The sequence below is a fragment of the Scyliorhinus canicula genome, chromosome 24 (assembly GCF_902713615.1).
Source record: "Scyliorhinus canicula chromosome 24, sScyCan1.1, whole genome shotgun sequence".
In the NCBI taxonomy this organism is placed as follows: domain Eukaryota; kingdom Metazoa; phylum Chordata; class Chondrichthyes; order Carcharhiniformes; family Scyliorhinidae; genus Scyliorhinus; species Scyliorhinus canicula.
In genome coordinates, this window is record NC_052169.1 from 5,422,233 (window position 1) to 5,445,952 (window position 23,720).

The following is a 23,720-nucleotide window of genomic DNA, read 5'->3' on the forward strand; positions in this document are numbered from 1 at the left end:
ATCAGAATAATCGGTCAGCCAGTCTCACCATGAGTTCATATCCTTGTGCGTTATTCAAACTCCTGTTTGGAGATCTCAGGTGAGCACAGGACTGTTCTTGGCTTCAACCTTCTCCTTAATTTAGCATTTATATTTAAGCCTCTATTAGCTCAAAGTGCTTTGATTGCAAACAAAGAACGAAGAAAAGTACAGCACAGGAACAGGCCCTTCGGCCCTCCAAGCCAGTGCCGACCATGCTGCCCGTCCAAACTAAAATTTTCTATACTTCCTGGGTCCGTATCCCTCTATTCCCATCCTATTCATGTATTTGTCAAGATGCCCCTTAAACGTCACTATCGTCCCTGCTTCCACCACCTCCTCCGGCAGCGAGTTCCAGGCACCCACTACCCTCTGTGTAAAAAAAACTTACCCCGCACATCTCCTCTAAACCTTGCCCTTCGCACCTTAACCCTATGCCCCCTAGTAATTGACCCCTCTACCCTGGGAAAAAGTATCTGACTATCCGCCCTGTCTATGCCCCTCATAATTTTGTAGGTTGCCAATATGTGCACAGCAAGGTCCAACAAATTCTTTTGGTTTTGATTTTTTGATTTGATTTATTGTCACATGTACCGAAGTACGGTGAAAAGTATTTTTCTGCGGATGAGGAATGTACACACTACGTACATAGTAGACACAAGAATAATTAATGGGGAACATTGACAGTGGTGCATCAACAAACAGTGATTGGTTACAGTGCGGGACAAGGGGCCAAACAACAGCAGCATAGGGCGTTGTGAATAGTGTTCTTACAGGGAACAGATCAGTCCGAGGGGGAGTCGTCGAGGAGTCTAGTTGCTGTGGGGGAAAAGCTGTTCCCATGTCTGGATGTGCGAGACGTCTGTACCTTCTGCCTGATGGAAGGCAATGCCTGGGTGGGAAGGGTCTCTGATCATGCTGTCTGCCTTCCTGAGGCAGCGGGAGGTGTAGTCGCTTTTCACAGTGACTTCATTGAAGCCTACTTGTGACAATAAGTGATTATTATTATTAGACTGTTTAATGTCCACATCAAGTGATGTGGATTGAGGGATAAATATCGGACAGGACTCTCTAGCTCTTTAAAGTAAAGATATGGTAAAGTCACCATAGTCCCAGATGGCCATAGGCTACTTTCCCTTTTGAGGGGGTGAGGTGATTGATGATGATTTAACCAGAGGATCATCACACCTCGGGCAAGAGGACAAGGTTGAGAAAGCGGGGCCTTCATGAATAATCTCAGCCGGTGGGGGAAATGAACCCTCGCTGCTGGTATCGCCCTGCATCATGAACCAGCTGTCCAGCCGAGTGAGCTAAACCAGCCCCCTCCTTAGAGTAGTGCCGTGGGATCTGACAGGTGGCACCTCGGGCAGTACTCCCTCAGTACTGCGCTGGATCAGGTGGGCCTCAAACCACCTGAGTGAGCACAGTAAGAAGTCTTACAACAGGTTTGTTTTAAACACTAGCTTTCGGAGCACTGCTCCTTCCTCGAGTGCATGAAGAGGCGGGTTCCAGAAACAGATATATAGACAAAGTCCAAGATGTCAGACAATGCTTAGAATGCGAGCATTTGCAGGTAATTAAGTCTTTACAGATCCAGAGATCGGGGGTAATCCCAGGTTAAAGAGGTGTGAATTGTCTCAAGCCAGGACAGTTGGTAGGATTTCGCAAGCCCAGGCCAGGTGGTGGGCGATGAATGTAATACGGCATGAATCCCAGGTCCCGGTTGAGGCCGCACTCGTGTGCGGAACTTGGCTATAAGTTTCTGCTCGGCAATTCTGCGTTGTTGCGCGTCCTGAAGGCCGCCTTGGAGAACGCTTACCCGGAGATCAGAGGCTGCAGGCCCTTGACTGCTGAAGTGTTCCCCGACTGGAAGGGAACATTCCTGCCTGGCGATTGTCACGCGATGTCCGTTCATTCGTGTTGCAGCGTCTGCATGGTCTCGCCAATGTACCACGCCTCGGGACATCCTTTCCTGCAGTGTATGAGGTAGACAACGTTGGCCAAGTCGCACGAGTATGTGCCGCGTACCTGGTGGGTGGTGTTCTCACGTGTAATGGTGGTACCCATGTCCATGATCTGGCATGTCTCGCAGAGATTGCACCTGAGTGAGGCCACAGTGCCACACCTGGCACTTGTTAACTGAACCTGAAATGCTTTCTATCGTACTTTACCTGTGATTGGCCAATGATTGACTGGGAGAGTTGGATGGTGAAAATATTCTTTCCCAGGATGTGAGTGCCGCTGGCTAAACCAGCCTTTATTGCCCATCCCTAATTGGGATGGTGAGCTGCCTTCTTGAACAGCTGCGCTCCACGTGGTGTAGGTACGCCCAGCGTGCTGTTAGGGAGGGAGGTCCAGGAGTGACTGAAGGGAAATATTTCCAAATCGGGGTGGTGAGTGACTGGAAGGGGAACCTCCAGGTGGTGGTGTCCACATGTATCTGCTGACCTTGTCCTTTTAGGTGGTAGAGGTTGTAGGTTTAGAAGGTGCTGTCGAAGGTTGGTTGGTGGGTTTTGACTCGTGGCTTATGAGGGGCTGGATGTTCGATGATTTGCATCTTGCCCCTCACCCTGCCCTGAAATATCCTTCTCTAATATCTCACTTGGTTGTCCGGTTGTTCCCCCCCCCCCCCCCCCCCCCCAGGCCATCTCGTAAACGCAGAGATGTTTTCAACATAGCGAACACCACCCTCCCTGCCAACAACACGGCCGCGCCAGAGCAGCACAAGAACAATTCCAACCCGGAGAGGAAACAGGACTACACCTTCTTCGAGAGCAACGTGTGGCACAAGGACAGGACGGTGATCTCGAACCTGCATCACTTCACCACGTACCGTGTCGACATCCACGCCTGCAACCACGAAGCTCTTAAACTTGGCTGCAGTGTTTCCGCCTTTGTGTTTGCCAGGACCAGGCCCGCAGGTGAGCGTGGCTGACAACCGTCGGCCGGGGTTGGGGGGGGGGGGGGGGGGGGTTTGTTTTTTTCATTGTGGCAGAGAAGAGCCGGGAAAAGTGGTTCACCCGGACAGTGGGGTGGGTGACAACAAATCCTAGCTGGGTGAAGGTTGAGAAGGTGGAGTGATGCGCGCGATTTCCGTTGTGTTGAGATTCCGATTGTCGGTGGGGGGGGGGGGGGGGGGGGGGGGGGCGGTGAAACGGGAGGTTGGGGAATGAAAGAACAAATGAGCTGGGTACTGGGCGGCTCGGGAACTGTCGATCTAATTGGGAGTGGGGGGGGGGGTGTCCCAGTGTAGAGCCCAAAAACAAAAAGCGTGGGCGTTTACGATGTGACAAACTGGGGGTAAAATTCTTTGTCTCTCTCTCTCTCTCTCTCACAGAAAAAGCTGATAATATACCTGGACCCGTCACGTGGGAGCCCGGCGAGGACGACATCAGCATTTTCCTCAAGTGGTCGGAGCCACCCAGTGCAAATGGCCTGATTCTCATGTATGAAGTTAAATACAGCCGAGGGGACAGCGAGGTAAGGCAGTCGGTCAAAGAACAGGAACGCTGAACAAAGAACGGCACACGAGGGTCGGAATTCTCCGAATGTTGGGAATCTCTTTTTTCCGTGGCCAGCCCCGGCTTCAATAATAAGGTCACAAGTAGGCTGACATTAACACTGCAATGAAGTTGCTGTGAAAAGCCCCTAGTCGCCACATTCCGGCGCCTGTTCGGGTACACGGAGGGAGAATTCAGAATGTCCAATTCACCCAACAAGCGCGTCTTCCGGGACTTGTGGGGGGGAAACCGGAGCACCCGGAGGAAACCCACGCGGACACGGGGAGAACGTGCAAACTCCGCACAGACAGTGACCCAAGCCGGGAATCGAACCTGGGGACCCCTAGAGCTGTGAAGCAACAGTGGTAATCAAAAGTTCTCATCCTGTCGCCCTCGAAGGTCTGAAATACAAGTACTTGATCCCAGTCCCAGGCATAAACATGAGAATATGGAAAGAGGAGCAGGGTCCCTCTGCCAGTCAATGGAATCAGGGCTGATTCGATTGTAATCCTCATAAACCTCGACTCCCTTGTCAATCACAAATCTGTCCAACTCTGCCTTGAATATTTTCAATGATTCAGCCTCTGCACAGGGAAGAGAATTCTAAACATGAATGACACCCTCAGAGAAGAAAGTCGTCCTTTCCATCTCAAATGGGAGACCCTTTACTCTTAAACTGTGTCCCCCTAGTTCTAGATCTGCCCATGAGTTGAAACACCCTCTCCGCATCGACCCTGCCCTTTTTTAACTCCTTTTTAACTCTGCTTCACAAAGTCCTTCAGCTGAATACCCTTGGGCTTCGGTGGTTTATTTTGCAAAACACACTCAGCAAATCAGTGCCTTTTTATGCAATGCCAACATTTTGAAATCTGTTATTGTGCAGTGAAATCCGGCGCGGATGTCGATTTGCACGATAGCTGGTGACCATTTTCGTCGCCTCTTGTTAATTGGATCTTGAAAGCGTACACGCTTCTTTGCCTGCCGAGCCATACTGGCTCTCGCTTGTTAGCTGAGCAGGCACGTTTGTAGCACTTTTACCTCCGGGTCGCATGGTTGTGCGTTTAAAGCTCCCCTCCAGAGATTGGTGGACATAATCTAGGGCAACAATTTTCAGTGCGCCACTAAGGGGAGTGCTGTAGTGTCAAGTGGTACCACGTGTCGGATGATGTTTTAAATCGTGAACCTCCCTACTTGCCTGGTCAATGTAAAACATCCCATGGCATAAATAGAACAGTCTTGACCAACATTCATCCCTCAAACAATATATCCTCGAGCTGATTAGTTGGGTGTTTGTGCAAACTCGTGTCTGTACTTTGAGCCGTTTTTTTCCCGGTTAAGTGCGTTGGTAATCCTGAAAACATGATCAGATCATTCTTTCTCTGTTAATCTTTAATTTCTATCTATTATTTCTTTCTTACGGCTGATGGTGTTAAACATTGACCAAAGACTTGGCTCGAAGCTCTGTGGTTTTCGAGTTACATTCGACTTCACAACACTCTGAACAAGCTAGCTATAAACATCCGCATCCTTGAATTTATAAAAAAGCAAAATCAATGGTCTAAAGTGAATATTTTCCACCTGCCTGAATTCTTCATCAGCCCGAGAATAATTGGGCTCCAGACGCCCGACTCCATAGAATTGACATAATAATAATTGTTTATTGTCACGAGTAGGCTTCAATGAAGTGACTATGAAAAGCCCCTAGTCGCCACATTCCGGCGCCTGTTCGGGGAGGCTGGTACGGGAATTGAACCAGCCCTGCTGGCACTGTTCTGCATTACAAGCCCCATTGATCTGAGCGTGTTGGGGAGGCAGTGGCGTAGTGGTATTGTCACGAGACTAATAATCCAGAGACCCAGGGTAATGCTCTGGGGACCCGGGTTCAAATCCCACTGTGGCAGATGGTGAAATTCGAATTCAATAAAATATCTGGAATAAAGAGTCTGAACGATGACCTTGAAGCCATTGCCGATTGTCGTAAAAACCTATCCGGTTCACTAACATCCTTCAGGGAAGGAAATCTGCCGTCCTTACCCGGTCTGGCCTGCAAGCAGACCCACACAACGATGCAGTTGACTTTTAACTGCCCCTCTCTGAAGTGGCCTAGCAAGGGGCAGTTAGGGTTGGGCAACAAATGCTGGCCCAGCCCAGCAAGGCCCACATCCCAAGGGCGGATTTTAAAAAAGCAACGAGTGGGCACAATGAGGGTGCATGGATGAGGAAGCAGATGCAGGATGGGGCATTTGGGACGGCTTTAAGACCAGAAAGTTGCACCCGTAGAACTTGGGAGGCCAACGGTGAGAAAAGAACCTCCGAATGGTGGCCTGGTTGGGATTTCCCAATGGCGGGACGTGCAACTGGCTTTTCATTTGATTATGTAGTGTTTCTGTCTCAAGTTGGCTGTACCTAGGTGCTCTATCCTATCGTCAAGGCCCTCCTTTTCAATGTTATCTGTTCTTGCGCCCGACAGGTACAGCAGGAATGTGTTTCCAGACAGCAGTACCAGCTGTACAACGGCGGCTGTAAGCTCGATCGCCTAAGTCCGGGGAATTATACCGCTGAGGTGCGAGCCACCTCACTGTCTGGCAATGGCTCTTGGACAGATTCAGTCATGTTCTACATCAAGGCAAAACGTAAGTCACCGGAACCTTCCTTGTAATAGAGACTCCCTTCCAGTAACAACCTCTTCACATTCGCCCAGAGACCCAACACACATCAAGTCTTGTGAATTGCTGGTGAAGCTGAGTAGGGTAGGGATGGTAGCCGGGCCCTGGGCGAGCTTTGTGTTCCTCTTGAGTTAGTGCCCCTGGAGTCTCTAGCGTCAGCCTAAGCAAATAGAACAAGCAGACAGCACCTCAGTTTAACATTTTGTGCAGAAGTCAGTTACTTTTTAATATCCTTTTGTTTTTCTCTCTTATTTGTAACATGGGGCCCCTCTCGCAGTACAGCACCAAAGTGTCAGCCTAGAGAGTGCTTGAAGTCCTGTAGTTGGACATAAACCCACAACCTCCTGACCCAGCCATGGGAATGCTGCCCAACGAGTCACTTTGAAATAACAGGGGGCTGAATCAGTAACTCCTTTCTTTGCACCTTTGGTGGTCTTACTGTCCAGTATTGACTCCTACATTATGGAACGGCTGCAGTTGATTTGAATCCAGTGCAGATTAATGGCGTGGAAGTCTCTTTTGTCCTCTCTGGAGTGAGTTGAGGTGGTCTAGCTCCAGTTGCTAATGAGCCGGCGGGTAGAGTCGTGCTTCTCTGGCCGCCTCGCTCGGAGAAGAAGTGAACCTTTGGCTCAGTGGTAGCACATCCACCCCTCAGTCAGCTGACGGCAGGAGCGGTGGCTCGGTGTTGAGATCCAGTGAAATATCCGTGGGGTTCCGGGTGACCCATCATTACGGGACCCCTTGACGGGATGATCAACTCGACAAAGTTGGTTGAAGCCACGCAAGGAGCTTTGGTACTGCCATCAAGCCGAGCTGTTTATGTACAAATGGATGTCAGTAGGTTAGGTGAATGGGCCAAAATTTGGCAGATGGAGTTTAACCTGGACAAGTGCGAGGTTTTCCATTTTTGTCGGGAAAATGGAACGGCAACTTATTATCTAAATGGGGCGAAATTTCAGAGTGCTTCGGTGCTGGTTTAGCACAGTGGGCTAAACAGCTGGCTTGTAATGCAGAACAAAGCCAGCAGCGCGGGTTCAATTCCCGTACCAGCCTCCCCGAACAGGCGCTGGAATGTGGCGACTAGGGGCTTTTCACAGTAACTCCATACTTGTGACAAGAAAATATTATTATTCTTCTTCAGACGGATCTGGGTGTCCTTGTGCATGAATTGCAGAAAACTAGCTTGCGGCTAATAAGGAGGGCAAATGGAATTTTGGTCTTTATAGCTGAAGAGATAGAGTATAAAAGTAGGAAGTGTTGCAACTGTACGAGGCGGCATCTGGTGCACTGTGCACCGTTTTGGTCCCCTTATTTGAGGAGGGATGTAGTTGCATTGGAGGCAGTTCAGAGGAGGTTCACTAGATTGATTCCAGAGATGAGGGGCTTGTCATATGAAGAGAGACTGAGCAGTTGAGGCCTAAACTCTCTAGAGTTTAGAAGATTGAGAGGAGATCTAATTGAGGTATATAAGATGACAACGGTACTGACCATCAACAGAGCTTGTCACCTCCACACGGATAAGACCGTTTAAAATACTCCAAATCCTCTTAGTTTGATGAGGGGCGAACATTGGAACATTTAAACTGGGCCTCTCGGAGGGGTTGGGCTGGGGGAAGAGGTGAGGGGGGGGGTCTCAAGACTTCGATAGATTGTTTGCCAGGCAAGTTTGCCAGGCCAGTCAAGAGTCTTGAAGATTATACAATCTGGGTTAGCAGGCAGAAAGTTAAGATGCCGCTCAAGGGGCTGAATGGCTGCCTCCTGTTACGAGCTGGGCTGGCTAGTTGGGCGTGGAGTTTTTGTAGGTGGATTCTTTGAGACCAAAGCACGGCGGCCTCTCCATTTACGCCGTGAATCATAATGTGCTGCACACTCCTGGTTTGTTGTAGTTACTGCTGGTGTTGTTTCTTGGCTGAAGAACTCGTCACATGTCAGCAGCCTCTCGCAGTATCGGATTACAGTTGTGATGCATGTGGTGTGAAACTGGGAGGCTGAGAGAGCGGGGAGACCCCAGAGGAGCTGCTTACACCAGTCCGCATTGATCTGTTGTTGGCGGTGCGGTTTACAAGCTGCTGAATTTGCAAGCTCCTGCTGCAACTTTCATATTGGAAAGGAGAAAGTGCAGCATTTCGGATCTTAGAAAGAACTTTCAAACTCGGAGATAGTAAAGTTCCTCCATCTACAGTAGGGAGCACGTTTTAGGTTTGGTGAAATTGTTCCACAGTTTGGAGCAAAGTGGGGCCTCTTTTCGACCCTGCTTTTTTATAATAATTGCACACTGGCGATTGCAGTAATTTCTCTCTTGCCTCCCTGAGTTTTTTCTGCTGTTTGGCCACTTTGCAAATGGGATTGGGATTAAGAATAAATGGAGGCCAAGAACAGGAGTTCAGTTCCCGTACAGGCTGAGGTCACCAGGAGCCGCCATCGCGACCTAGCCCCTCCCCTAGATCCTCGGGTTAAGTCACCACCTTAAGCTGCTCCCCCCATACAGTGCAGAAATTGGCCATTCGGCCCATTGAGTCTGCACCAACCCACTTAAGCCCTCACTTCCACCCTATCCCCCTAACCCAACAGCCCCTCCTCACCTTTTTGGACACTAAGGGCCACTTTATCATGGCCAATCCACCTAATCTGCGCGCCTTTGGACTGTGGGAGGAAACCGGAGCACCCGGAGGAAACCCACGCAGACACGGTCAGAACGTGCAGACTGCGCACAGACAGTGACCCAGCGGGGAATCGAACCTGGGACCCTGGCGCTGTGAAGCTACAGTGCTAATCAGTGCTACTCACTTGTGCTACCGTGCTGCCCTTATTATTTTGCCTCTTCAAATTGTGAGAGATTAACAGTTGACTCATCTGTGGTGCACCCTGCAGTTGAATAACCTGCCACCTGGCAAAATACTTGGGCTGACTACCAGAGGGCTGGCACGCATTGAACTCCACTCCAACAAGGGGTTGGATCCCATCGGCGTGGGTAGTGATGCCAACCAAAGGGTACAATAATGCATCAGTTCTACTGTGGAATCCAGAAACCTGGGTAAAACAGCTCAGAAACCTGGACTAACAATCCAGAGGATGCGAGTTCGGATCCCACTCTGCCAGTTGGAGAATTTGAATTTGTTTTTTTAAAAGCAAAACCTAGTGATTAATTTAAATAAAGCCGTATTGGTGAACAAGGCCACAACACTGTCACAAAAACCCCATCTGATGGGATTCTATGCACTCTGGAACCGTCCCTGCAGATTGGAGGGTAGCAAATGTAACTCCAATATTCAAAAAGGGAGGTAGAGAGAAAGCAGGGAATTATCGACCAGTAAGCCTAACGTCGGTAGTGGGGAAAATGCTTTGGATTGGATTGGATTTGTTTATTGTCACGTGTACCGAGGTACAGTGGAAAGTATTTTTCTGAAAGCAGCTCAACAGATCATTCAGTACATGTTCTATAGTCTATGTTCTATAAATGGAATAGTGTAGGTCAGATAGGCTTCAGATGGTTTCACAGGTCGGCACAACATCGAGGGCCGAAGGGCCCGTACTGCGCTGTAATGTTCTATGTTCTATGTTCTACATGGAAGAAATGGGAATTAAACAAAATTCAAGAAAATACATAATAGGGCAACACAAGATATACAATGTAACTACATAAGTATTGGCATCGGATGAAGCATACAGGATGTAGTGTTAATGAGGTCAGTCAATAAGAGGGTCATTTAGGAGTCTGGTGACAGTGGGGAAGAAGCTGTTTTTGAGTCTGTCCGTGCGTGTTCTCAGACTTCTGTATCTCCTGCCCGATGGAAGAAGTTGGAAAAGTGAGTAAGCCGGGTGGGAGGGATCTTTGATTATGCTGCCCGCTTTCCCCCGGCAGCGGGATGTGTAGATGGAATCAATGGATGGGAGGCAGGTTTGTGTGATGGACTGGGCGGTGTTCACGACTCTCTGAAGTTTCTTGCGGTCCTGGGCCGAGCAGTTGCCATACCAGGCTGTGATGCAGCCCGATAGGATGCTTTCTATGGTGCATCTGTAAAAGTTGGTACGGGTTAATGTGGCTTGAATCCATTATCAAGGACTTTATAGCGGAACATTTAGAAAGCAGTGGCAGGATCAGTCAGAGTCAGCATGGATTTATGAAGGGAAAATCATGCTTGACAAATCCGTTGGAATTCTTTGAAGATGTAACCAGTACAGTCGACAACGGGGAGCCAGTCGATGTGGTATATTTGGACTTTCAGAAGGCGTTTGACAAAGTCCCGCATAAGAGATTACTGTGCAAATTTAAAGCGCATGGGATTGGGGGAAATGTATTGAGGTGGGTAGAAAACTGGTTGGCAGAGAGGAACAAAGAGTAGGGATTAATGAGTCCTTTTCAAATTGGCAGGCAGTAACTGGTGAGGTACCACAGGGATCGGGGCTGGGACCCCAGCTATTCACAATATATATTAATGATTTGGGCGAGGGAACAAAATGTAACATCTCAAAGTTTGCAGATGATACCAAGTTGGGTGGGAGGGTGAATTGTGACGAGGGTGCAGGGATCCTACAGCATGATCTGGACAGGTTGGGCGAGTGGGCAAATCAATGGCAGATGCAGTATAATTTGGATAAGTGTGAGGTTATTCACTTTGGAAGCAAAAACAGGAAGGCAGATTACTACCTGAATGGTTGTAAATTGGGAGAGGGGAGTGTGCAGCGGGGCCTGGGTGTCCTTGTGCACCATTCGCTGAAGGTAAGCATGCAGGTGTAGCAGGCGGTAAAGGAGGCTAATGGTATGTTGGCCTTCATTGCGAGAGGTTTTGAGTATAGAAGCAGGGATGTGTTGCTGCAATTATACAGGGCCTTGGTGAGGCCACACCTGGAGTATTGTGGGCAGTTTTGGTCTCCTTCTCTGAGGAAGGATGTTCTTGCTCTCGAGGGAGTGGAGCAAAGGTTTACCAGACTGATTCCAGGGATGGTGGGACTGTCATATGAGAAGAGATTGACTAGGTTGGGATTGTTCTCGCTGGAGTTCAGAAGAATGAGGGGGGGGGATCTCATAGAGACTTAAAATTTTAACAGGACTAGACAGGGTAGATGCAGGGAAGATGTTCCCAATGATGGGGGTGTCAAGAACCAAGGGTCACAGCCTGAGGATTCAGGGTCAACCATTTCGGACAGAGATAAAGAGACATTTCTTCACACAAAGAGTGGTGAGCCTGTGGAATTCATTACCACAGGAAATAGTTGATGCTAAAACTTTGAATTTATTCAGGAGGTGGCTAGATAAGCACTTGGGGACAATGGGATCAAAGGCTATGGGGAGAAACAGATTAGGCTATTGAGTTGGATGATCAGCCATGATCGTGATGAATGGCGGAGCAGGCTCGAAGGGCCAAAAGGCCTCCTCCTGCTCCTATCTTCTATGTATGTCTCGTTTGTCACACGCCCTCTACGTATACTCTTGGGGAAGGATGTCCGCTGGCATTGCCCAGTCTGGGCCTCTGTAACTCCACCAACATGCGCTCTGAATTAGTCGCAAGCTGCCCAGTTATATCCAAACGGAGCACCTGTTGTTGGACAATATGTTGTTGGAATTATTTTTTTAATTCCCCATTTGCTTTAATAACCCTCAAGCAATCGCTCATAAGGCTCTCGCGCAAAGGGTGGAGGGTTATCTGGTTACCTGGTATAGATTGTAACTGGAGGGGGCGGTGGCAATGGCTTAACAAGTTGGCGCTGGAGTGTGCTGTGCATTGAGTGGGGGGGGCTGAAAAGTGATATCCGAATCACATGGTATTCATGGTATCTTTCCCCAGAATATTATGAGCAGCTGACTACGGAAGTGAACCTAGCCCAGGGGCAGAGGACATGATTCATGTACCCTGAAGGAGAGCCTTTGCGACTGTTAGCCCATGCTTGCTCAGTGCGCATCTGGCTCGACTCGAGGAATGTTCAGCTGCGGTTATATCATCGACGTACAAGCCATTAAGAGGCTTGCCTGTCTCAGCTATGCTCACAGGAAGTCGAAATTACAGGTGGACTAATGAGCTATCTAGATGGGGGAACGTAAGCATTTTGCATAAACGCATTCAACAAGGTCTCTTGGGCCGTGTTCTCGAATCCCCCAGTTAATTTCTGCTGTGAAAAGTATCTCGTAACCCGGGTGTTCGATTCATAAATTCATGGTCTCACAGGTGATGATGAGCACCTAGGTGGGGCGGGGGGTGTTCCTTTAACTTTCTCGGAGGTCTTGTTGAGACGGCCAGTCCCCACAATTCAGCAACTTTAGGAAGAGTAAGACGAGGTGAGATAGATAATCTTTATTATTGTCACAGGTAGGCTTACATTAACACTGCAATGAAGTTACTGTGAAAAGCCCCTAGTTGCCACATTCCGGCGCCTGTTCGGGTACACAGAGGGAGAATTCAGAATGTCCAATTCACCTAACAAGCACGTCTTTCGGGACTTGTGGGAGGAAACCGGAGCACCCGGAGAAAACCCACGCAGACGCGGGGAGAACGTGCATACTCCGCACAGACAGTGACCCAAGCCGGGAATCGAACCCGGGTCCCTGGAGCTGTGAAGCGACTGTGCAATCGCGGGGAATAAACTCTCTTTGACTGTAGTAGGGTGGGAGCGATGAGGAAAGGAGGGAAGATTCCACAGCTTTCCGATCCCGTGGACGAATGAGTTGGAGACGCAGGTAATGGAGTAGCAACAGCGAGAGCAGGACCTGCATAGTGAAGCCTTGTGTCCCGACTGGCACGGATGATCAAAAGACCATCTCCATCCCGGGTCGGCGAGGAGAAAAGAATAAAAAGTAAAACCACAAATGTTAATATTTTGTCTTTAATCTGTCTCAACAGCCCCTGGACCTGATAACCTCATGCAGTTGGTCATCGCTTTGCCTATCGCAGTAATGCTGGTGATAATTAGTCTGGTGTTAACACTGTACTTCTTCAACAAGAAGAGGTAAGGCTAATCCTATTAAGTCACCTCGGGTAGTTAATACTTAATTGTTATTGGTCTATGGTCTACATCTACCAGTCCCAGTCATTCTGCATGTCTGCTGTCTCTTCATGCCTCCCATCTCTCCGTAGCCTCCCCTGCCTCGCTACTGCTTCTCCTCCACACACACACCCCCTTCTCCGTCACCCCAGGGCAATTGATCTGTCCCTTGTGCCGTGTTTCACGATATCTGACCAAACCTCCCCTTGCTCGCACAGATCCATCTGTGGGCTGTGGGCAAGATGAGCTGACGTTTTCCTGTTGTATTGCCTCAGTTCTGCCACAGGGCAGTCTCTATACCAATCTGCCACCTGATTTCCTTGCCCCACATTGTTGCTGGGTCTTGCTTGCGGGAAAGAAGTGTTAATGTTTCATTAATGTGGTCCCAGAATTTGAGGCGGTAATGATTGGTGACACTTCCAGCGTCTGCCATCGTTACTGTGTAAAATTAACAGCAGTTTCTGATCCAGTGAAATGGGAACATCGAGAAGATTTTATATTTTATGCCTCATCCTTTCCATAAAAACTAATGAAAATTTGATGCCTTCTTGTCTCAGGATTAACTCCCTTTTTAAAATAAATATAGTGTACCCAATTCATTTTTCCCCAATTAAAGGACAATTTGGCGTGGCCAATCCACCTACCCTGCACATCTTTGGGTTGTGGGGGCGAAACCCACGCAGACACGGGGAGAATGTGCAAACTCCACACGGACAGTGACCCAGGGCCAGGATCAAACCTGGGACCTCAGCGCTGTGAGGCCGCAGTGCTAACCACTGCGTCATCGTGCTGCCCTTAGGATTAATTCCATTTTCACAGTTGACTAAGTCACAATTACTGCAGAACACCTCTCAAGGCCCGAAAAGCTACTTTTACAAATGTGGTGTCTCATTCCTCCAGGTGAACATTCAGACGTTGCATTTTTATTTCAGCTTGCCACCTGTGCGAACCCATCTTCACTTTGTGCAATGATCAGAATGTGAATTATATTCCATGCTTTTTACGTCCTGCTTTGATGTCTGTGCGAATTCTCCAATCTGATTGGCTGACTGCCTGCTGTGTTGCTGGGAGCCACAGATCCCTTCCAACCCCCGTCCATACAGTTCTCTTGTCTCGAACGCCCCAGAGAAAGTTTGCATCCCAACAATTATTGCCTTTTGAAGTGCACTCTCTGCGATGTAAGTGTGCGCGGCGGCCATCTGTCGCACAGTGAGATCCCACAAACAATAGTGCGGCGAATGAAGAGTTTTTGGTGGTTTGGGCTGGGACGGGGTTAGTGCTTGTGCAATAGCAGTTTGTCATTTGAAGGTACGCGACAGGAGTTTGAAGCAACCACAGTTGAAGGAGGTCTCCAGTGCTCGTGGGTGAACCCGCGTCCTACATGGGCGTTGCTTGTTCAAGGCAACTTTATATTCTTTGCGGGCTGCTGGAGAAGTGGCGTTCTGACAGTGACCTGGGTCCTCTAGACCACCGCTCTTGCGTATTAACCAGTGTCGCTGCTCCTAATCAACACCCACCTACGGCCAGCAGCTGCCATAGGATAAAAGAAAGAGAATCTCGTTCTCTCGAATAAACGTCACTGGCTGCAATCTGTTTCGGTGTAGAACTGTGGGAGCCCGTGATATCAGCCGGGGTGTTATTCATGTTTCTCTCTCTTGTGCAGGAATAATGACAGACTTCCAAACGGAGTCCTGTACGCATCTGTGAACCCAGAATACTTCAGCGCTGCCGACAGTGAGTATCGGTCAAAAGTCACCCTGCTCGCCCCCATCCCAGTGGCGGGGGAGGGGAAGGGAGGAGTTGGCGGGCGAGTAATCGGGGGAGGGGGGGAAGCTTGTGAGAGGTGGGAACGAGGGGACGTCTGATGGAAGGTCATCCACCTGAAGCGCTAACTCTGTGCTGATCTGTCTGAGCATCTTCCGGTTTTTCAATTCATATTTTCGGTAGTCACACATTTTGCTTTTGTACCGAAGTATTCCATTTGCCCCACCGAGCGTATCCCTGCTTTCTGATTACTCCCCACTTTCCCTCTAACGTGTGACACGGTAACCCCTGTTAAACACCGGAATTGATTCTCCGCCAGGTGCGACAGTGTGCATCGAGGTCCTTTGTTTTGTGGCTCCCTAACCTTAATCTGGATTTGAAATGCGGTTTAGAAAGGATAAGGATCTCCTTTATGAAGCTGACCGGGAAGCCAAATGAAAGTTGACAATAATTCTCCTTTTTCATAATCTTCATTAGTGTTGCAAGTAGGCTGACATTAACACTGCAATGAAGTTACTGTGAAAAGCCCCTAGTCTCCACATTCCGGCGCCTGTTCGGGTACACAGAGGGCGAATTCAGAATGTCCAATTCACCCAACCAGCCCGTCTTTCCGGACTTGTGGGAAACCGGAGCGCCCGGAGGAAACCCACGCAGACACGGGGGAGAAGGTGCAGACTCCGCACAGACAGTGACCCGAGCCGGGAATCGAACCCGTGACCCTGGAGCTGCGAGGCAGCAGTGCTACCGTGCTGCCCTTTTGAGCGGAGGAGGTTAAGGGCAGCCTCAATGTCGGTATGAGGAGTGCAGATCGGGTAAATGGGGGGAAACTGGTTCCACTGACAGGAGGATTGGTAACCAGAGATTAAAGCTGTTGACAGATCAACAGGAGAGGTAGATGGAGATGTGATTTTTGCACAGCAAATGGTGAAGGAATCAGGGTGGTTAATAAGTTTCCAATGGCAATTGGATAAGCACATTAAAATGTGCAGAGGTATGGCAAGAAAGCAGGGCCATGGACTCAGTGGGTGGCTGTTTTATAAAGTTGGCACAGACACGGTAGACCAAAAGCTCCCTCTCTGCATTATAAGGTTCTATGATTTAATTAGCCCCAGGATTCTGTCGTTTACACCTGATTCCTATTGCTCTTCCTATTGGACAGTTAAGAAGCTTCGTCCAGACCTTGTTTACGCTGTCTCAATGCGGTGTCTTTCTTCCGTGTTCCAGTGTATGTGCCGGACGAGTGGGAGGTCCCACGCGAGAAGATCACTATGAACCGTGAGTTGGGACAAGGATCCTTTGGGATGGTGTACGAGGGAATCGGCAAGGGTGTGGTGAAGGGGGACCCGGAGACGAGAGTGGCCATCAAAACGGTCAACGAGTCGGCCACAATGCGCGAGCGCATAGAGTTTCTCAACGAGGCGTCGGTGATGAAAGAGTTCAATTGCCATCACGTGGTATGTATAACGCGAGAGAAAGAGAGAGAGATTCTGTGTTCAGCGAGATAGTAGCACTTTGCCAGTGAGTCCTGCTGGATTTGAGGTAGTTGATTTTGGAGGCCGAGGATCTCAAACTCGGATTATGGAAGATAGGAGCAGGAGGAGGCCATTTGGCCCTTCGAGCCTGCTCCCCCCCTTCATCACGATCGTGGCTGATCATCCAACTCAATAGCCTAATCCTGCTTTCTCCCCATAGCCTTTGATCCCATTCTCCCCAAGTGCTACATCTAGCCGCCTTCTGAATATATTCAATGTTTTAGCATCAACTACTTCCTGTGGTAATGAATTCCACAGGCTCACCACTCTTTGTGTGAAGAAATGTCTCCTTATCTCTGTCCGAAATGGTTTACCCTGAATCCTCAGACTGTGATCCCTGATTCTGGACACACCCATCATTTGGAACATCTTCCCTGCATCTACCCTGTCTAGTCCTGTTAGAATTTTAAGTCTCTATGAGATTCCCCCTCATTCTTCTGAACTCCAGCGATAACAATCCCAACCTAGTCAATCTCCCCTCGTATGACATCGGTCAGTATAACAAGCATAAGATTCTAAGGGAGCTTGACAGAGAGGATGTTAAGTCTTGTGGGAGAATCCAAAACTAGGGGACACAGTTTCAGAATAAGGCGTCTCCCATTTAAGATGTAGAGCAGTCAATACATTCCACAACAACTGCGCTGGTATAACCCTGTCAATGTTGTAAAATGATCCCAAACGCCCAAAAGTAGTTGCAGGGGACAGGTAGCGGTGTAGTGGGGCCTTGGAAGAAATTTTTTTTTATTTTAATAGAAAGGATTGAGACGCGTGTCAGTCAAATGCTGGCGGAGTATGCTGCATAGTTCATTAATTGTTTACCGGTTCTCTTGGTATCGTAGGTACGTCTCCTGGGTGTCGTATCCCAAGGTCAGCCAACCCTGGTTATCATGGAACTGATGACACGCGGTGATCTGAAGAGCTACCTTCGCTCACTACGGCCAGACGCAGAGGTGAGCGATGTTTGTAGAGCCGCAGGCAGATTGCTCGTGAGGAGTCAGGCAGAGTCCCCCGGTCGCACAACTGGTGTTCAAAGCGTGATTGGCCCAAAACAGAGGAGCATTCGTGAAGATAGGCATCACCCAACATCAGAGCTCAAAGTCAAGCGCCAGAATCTAATTGAAGAAGTTGCCACTGAAATACATACAATTCTGGGGCCATTAATTTTCAGAGTTCTTCTGTAAAGTGTTTGTTTTTCTGCCCCATTTGTCTTGTGTTAATTACTGAGGTCATCACTGCTAAAGCCAGCATTTTATTGCCCATCCCTGTTGCCCTCAGGAAGAAGGTGGTGGGAGGGGCCACCCTCCTGATCTGCTGCAGTCCATGTGGTAAAATCAGCCCCACAGCTCCCTTGGACCGGGAGTTTCCTGTCTTCCGGCCAAGTGACGTTAAAGGAATGACCATGCGTGTGCACGGGTCCGGGCGATCTGTGTGCCCGGGGTCCAGCCGATCTGTGTGCCCGGGGTCCGGCCGATCTGTGTGCCCGGGGTCCGGGCGATCTGTGTGCCCGGGGTCCGGCCGATCTGTGTGCCCGGGGTCTGGCCGATCTGTGTGCCCGGGGTCCGGCCGATCTGTGTGCCCAGGGTCCGGCCAATCTGTGTGCCCGGGGTCCGGCCGATCTGTGTGCCCAGGGTCCGGCCGATCTGTGTGCCCAGGGTCCGGCCGATCTGTGTGACCAGGGTCTGGCTGATCTGTGTGCCCAGGGTCCGGGCGATCTGTGTGCCCAGGGTCCGGGCGATCTGTGTGCCCAGGGTCCGGCCAATCTGTGTGCCCAGGGTCCGGGCGATCTGTGTGCCCGGGTCCGGCCGATCTGTGTGCCCGGGGTCCGGCCGATCTGTGTGCCCGGGGTCCGGCCGATCTGTAGTGGCCCAGGGTCTGGCCGATCTGTGTGCCCGGGGTCACGGGCCGATCTGTGGGCCCGGGTCCGGCCGATCTGGTGTGCCTGGGTCCGGGCCGATCTGTGTGCCGGGGTCCGGCCGATCTGTGTGCCCGGTCCAGTCCGACCTGTGTGCCCGTGGTCGTCAGCCGATCTGTGTGCCCGGGGTCCGGCCGATCTGTGTGCCCGGGTCCGGCCGATCTGTGTGCCCGGGGTCCGGCCGATCTGTGTGCCCGGGGTCCGGCCGATCTGTGTGCCCGGGGTCCGGCCGATCTGTGTGCCCGGGGTCCGGCCGATCTGTGTGCCCGGGGTCCGGCCGATCTGTGTGCCCGGGGTCCGGCCGATCTGTGTGCCCGGGGTCCGGCCGATCTGTGTGCCCGGGTCCGGCCGATCTGTGTGCCCGGGGTCCGGCCGATCTGTGTGCCCGGGGTCCGGCCGATCTGTGTGCCCGGGTCCGGCCGATCTGTGTGCCCGGGGTCCGGCCGATCTGTGTGCCCGGGGTCTGGCCGATCTATGTGCCCGGGGTCCGGCCGATCTGTGTGCCCGGGGGTTTAGTGTCATATACATGGCTTCAACAATAACTGTGTGTCTGTGGAGAGAGTCGGGGTCGAAGGATAAGGAGCTGACAGATGGGTGGGATTGAACCGTGTTGTCCGGCATAATGACCTCCTCATATTTGTTCAGGCTGTGAGTAGGTGCCCAGTCTCCAGGCCCCTGGTAATGCTGCTGCCAAGCAGTCTGTATGACGTGCAAAAGGAATGGCACAAGCTAATTCATGCCTTCCCCACACATTCCCGTCTCTGTAATTTCCCCAGCGGTCTGCATTTGGAAAGTGTTCTCAGTTAGTGAGCCTGCACTTTGGGACAATGAAGGAGCAGGTTCGGCCTCTGCTCCCAACCTCCACACTTCAATCCCCTTTTCCAACACTTTGCAAACCTAAATGTTGAAGTTGGTGAGAGCGATCGCAAGGTGGATTCTGGGCATTTCTGTTCTCTCGGGTTCAGGGCTGAAGCACGTTGGGGGTCGTGAGGAAAGAACTCTATTCAGCATTCCATCCTGCAGTGATGGAGCGTCTATTTCACACATCAATCTCACCTACCGTGACAGCCAAAGATCGTTGGGGCTGGGCCAGAGGCCGCAGTCAGATCGGCTGTGCCTTTATCAAATGGCGGAGCAGAAGTAGGCCATTCGGCCCGTCGACTTCTGCTCCGCCATTCAATGAGATCGTGGCTGATCTGAGCTTAATGGTCATCCCCTCCTCACTCGTATATGTCGGTTAAACCTTGGGCTAGTGAGCTGGAGACTCGGCTGACATACGTATTTTGACTCTGCTGAATTAACGAGTGGAGTTTGGGAGGAAAAGCGAAGGTGCATGGGACAGACTTTCTAATTCAGCAACCCAGATGGCCCAAATCGGGTTGGAGGGACGTCCAGTCGCCCCAGAAGTGCAGGGGCCAGGGAGAATCGAGTCTGGGTTTAATAAAAGGGGTAGAGTCAGTCTCCCAATTTACTGGGTGCTTCATTTTTATGTTGTGGATCTCCCGACAGAATAACCCAGGCCAGGGACCCCCCACGCTGAAGAAGATGACACAGATGGCAGGCGAGATCGCAGACGGCATGTCTTACCTCAACGCGAATAAGTTCGTTCACCGAGATTTAGCAGCTCGCAACTGTATGGTAGCCGAGGATTATACCGTAAAGATTGGAGGTGTGTTTTCCCGGCGTGTGTACGATTGTAACGAGCTGTGAATCAGCACCACCTGAGCTTTGGTCAAGTCAACTTCAACCCTGGGTAAAAGGTTTAACAGTAATGTTTGTATCCGCAAGTTGTCCAGTTGGGGCGTCAGCGGTGCCTCAGTTGACAGTGCCCTTCTCAAGAGTCCAGAAGTTGTGGGTTCAAATCCCACTCCAGAGACTTTGATGCATAATGAATGGCGACCCTCCCAGATCAATGCTCGAGGAGGTGCTGCGGTGTCAAAGGGTATCTTTTTTTCGGATTGCCCCTACAGGGGCACGTGAGGCACGGACTGTTAACTAGAGCTGGTAATCTACGCCTGCGACACTGACCCAACCAGGTTCAGCACCTTGAGAGCACGTTTGTTTCCAATTGCCGTCCCTTTTCGATCGCCATTTGACTCTTTCGTGAACCTCCTTTCGTTGTCTGAGATAATTTGGCTCCTCAAAGCGTTGGAGGCTGGCGAAAAGCTTAACGGAATGTCTGTCCTTCGCCCCCCAGATTTCGGGATGACCCGCGACATCTACGAAACGGATTATTACCGGAAAGGTGGGAAGGGGCTGCTCCCTGTGCGCTGGATGTCTCCAGAATCCCTGAAGGACGGTGTCTTCACCACGCACTCCGATGTCTGGTAGGTCCCTCTCCAAGTACTCCTAACGACCTTCAACCCTGAACTTACCGCCTCTTCGCAAACCAAAGCTGTTGTTGCTGCCTGGTTTGAATGCACAAACTCTTCGCTGGGCCAGTAAAATGCATTTTAAACACACGTGCAGGAATTAAACATCGCAATCCCCTTCCCTGAAGATCGAGTCTTTCAGTTATGACAACTGTGGCATCGATAATTCCCAGAATGTTTCGAATGGATTCCACAAATGCGATTTATTTTTATTTCTTGAGTACCGAGGCTGAAATAAGTGAAACAAAGGACGGCCGGACGGTCAGGCATTGTGCTAGACGGCAGGCTGTGGTCAGGTGACTCTCTGGCTGGGAGGGGACACTGGGCTTTGAACCTGTTCCTGAGCAGCAGAGATTGACCTTCATCTGAAACAGATTTGTGGCGCAGCATTAGATCATGTGCCGCGTGTCCCTGACATCTTAATTAGCGACGGTTCCTGAAAGTTTCGAATGAAGAAATAGAACATAGAACAGTACAGCACAGAACAGGCCCTTCGGCCCTCGATGTTGTGCCGAGCCATGATCACCCTACTCAAACCCACGTATCCACCCTATACCTGTAATCCAACAACCCCCCCCATTAACCTTACTTTTTTAGGACACTACAGGCAATTTAGCCTGGCCAATCCACCTAACCCGCACATCTTTGGACCGTGGGAGGAAACCGGAGCACCCGGAAGAAACCCACGCACACAGGGGGAGGACGTGCAGACTCCGCACAGACAGTGACCCAGCCGGGAATCGAACCTGGGACCCTGGAGCTGTGAAGCATTTATGCTAACCACCATGCTACCGTGCTGCCCCGGATAAAGGATAAATAATTTATCCTTTTTTATTACCCGAGATGGCAGGCCTGTTTAAACGTTTGAAGCAATTCAAATCACCTTGTTAAAATCTGCTTTGTGAGCCTCTCGCTCCCTCATGTGCGCTCTCTCTCTCACTCTCTCTCGCGCCTTCTTGTTCTCTCGCTTGCGCTCTCTCGCACTCTCTCGCTCATTTTTGCTCTCTCCCTCTCTCCCGCTCACTCTCATGCTCTCTCACTCTCTCTCACTCATTCTCGCGCTCACTCGCACTCTCTTGCTCGTTTTTGCTCTCGCACTCTCTCCCTCTCTCCCGCTCGCTCTCATGCTCTCTCGCTCATTCTCGCTCTCTTGCTGCCTCTCGCCCTTTCTCTTGCTCTCTCGCTATCTCTCGTGTTCTCTCTCGTGCTCACTTGCACGCTCTCTCGCTCTCCCTCGTCCTCTCTCTCTTGCTCATTCTTGGTCTTGCCCATTAAATCGAGGCATTGATGGACTCGTAGTGAATGGCTGTTTGTGTTTTGTACCCCCCCCTTGGTTGCAGGTCGTTTGGTGTTGTTCTCTGGGAGATTGCCACGTTGGCAGAGCAACCGTACCAGGGCATGTCCAATGAGCAGGTTCTGCGTTTCGTGATGGAGGGCGGCCTGTTGGAGAGACCAGAGGCCTGTGCTGACAGCCTGTAAGTTAGAAACTAACGCTAATGGTGCCCCCCCTCCCCCGTTTCCAGGTATCCTTTTTACCCCACCCCATTCTCCTGCCTTATCCCCATAACCCCTGATCCCCTTATCAATCAACAACCTATCTATCTCTCTCTTAAAGACACTCAGTGATTTGACCTCCACAGCCTTCTGCGGCAAAGAGTTCCACAGATTCACCCACCCTCTGGCTGAAGAAATTCCTCCTCGTCTCTGTTTTAAAGGATCGCCCCTTTAGTCTGAGATGGTGTCCTCTGCTTCTAGTTTTTCCCACAAGTGGAAACATCCTCTCCACGTCCCCTCTATTCAGGCCTCGCAGTATCCTGTAAGTTTCAATCAGATCCCCCCCTCATCCTTCTAAACGGCAACGAGTACAGACCCAGAGTCACACTTAGAACTTAGAACAGTACAGCACAGAACAGGCCCTTCGGCCCTCGATGTTGTGCCGAGCAATGATCACCCTACTAAAACCCACGTAACCCGTATACCCGTAACCCAACAATCCCCCCATTAACCTTACACTACGGGCAATTTAGCATGGCCAATCCACCTAACCAGCACATCTTTGGACTGTGGGAGGAAACCGGAGCACCCGGAGGAAACCCACGCACACACGGGGAGGACGTGCAGACTCCACACAGACAGTGACCCAGCCGGGAATCGAACCTGGGACCCTGGAGCTGTGAAGCATTGATGCTAACCACCATGCTACCGTGAGGCCCTAAACGATCCTAAAGTCCTCAACGGCTCCCCCTCCCGCTCCCCGTCTCCTGCTCCTCCCCTCCTATTCCCTGTCTCGTTCCCCCCTCTCATTCTCCCCCTCCCACACTCCCTGTCGCCTTCCCCCCCCACCCACTCCTGGTGTCATTTCACCCCCCCCCCCACTCTCCATTTTGTTTCCCCCTCTGCTCTCTGTTTCGTTTCCCCTCCCCACTCCCCATCTCATTCCCTCTATTTCTTTCTGAATCGTTCCCTCCCTCTGCCTTTTATTCCTTTCTTTCTCTCAGTTTCTCTTTCCCTGGGTTGTAACTGGGCAGCAGATAAAACCATTCTCAGCAGTTTGCCTGATGATGTAAATCAGTAAGTGGGGAACTATTCCGGATATGAATTCCAGAATCCCATTGCTCAACATTTCCATACGTCAGGTACAGTTGCCGTGGGAAAATATTGGAATTTAATTTGGTGATGTTGGCAGCCTGTCAGAGATCAACCATTCACCTTTCAGACTAAAGAATGGTGGCTATAGCAGCAATTACAATCACTTTAATCTACTGCGTTTTAAAATTAAATTGCCATTTCATCAAATTTTTCTCTCTCTCTCTCACATTCCTACACTCTCACACTCTCTCACACCCTCTCACACTCCCACATTCTCTCACTCTCCCACCCTCTCTCACACTCTCTCACACTCTCACACTCTCTCACACTCTCTCACACTCTCTCACACTCTCTCTCACTCTCCCCACACTCTCTCACACTCTCTCACA

At 50.4% G+C, this 23,720-nt stretch overlaps 1 protein-coding gene across 2 annotated transcripts in view; it reads left to right on the forward strand.

Moving 5' to 3' along the window:
* Positions 1-23,720, forward strand: part of igf1ra (insulin-like growth factor 1a receptor) — a 135,714-nt gene that overhangs the window by 100,280 nt on the left and 11,714 nt on the right. For both annotated transcript variants that reach the window (XM_038784459.1, XM_038784460.1), the window contains 10 exons: positions 2,662-2,939; positions 3,356-3,498; positions 5,989-6,151; positions 13,021-13,126; positions 14,826-14,896; positions 16,151-16,380; positions 17,298-17,408; positions 19,880-20,039; positions 20,568-20,697; positions 22,083-22,217. In XM_038784459.1, the coding sequence (XP_038640387.1) occupies positions 2,662-2,939; positions 3,356-3,498; positions 5,989-6,151; positions 13,021-13,126; positions 14,826-14,896; positions 16,151-16,380; positions 17,298-17,408; positions 19,880-20,039; positions 20,568-20,697; positions 22,083-22,217 (1,527 nt within the window). The remainder of the gene's footprint in view (positions 1-2,661; positions 2,940-3,355; positions 3,499-5,988; positions 6,152-13,020; positions 13,127-14,825; positions 14,897-16,150; positions 16,381-17,297; positions 17,409-19,879; positions 20,040-20,567; positions 20,698-22,082; positions 22,218-23,720) is intronic.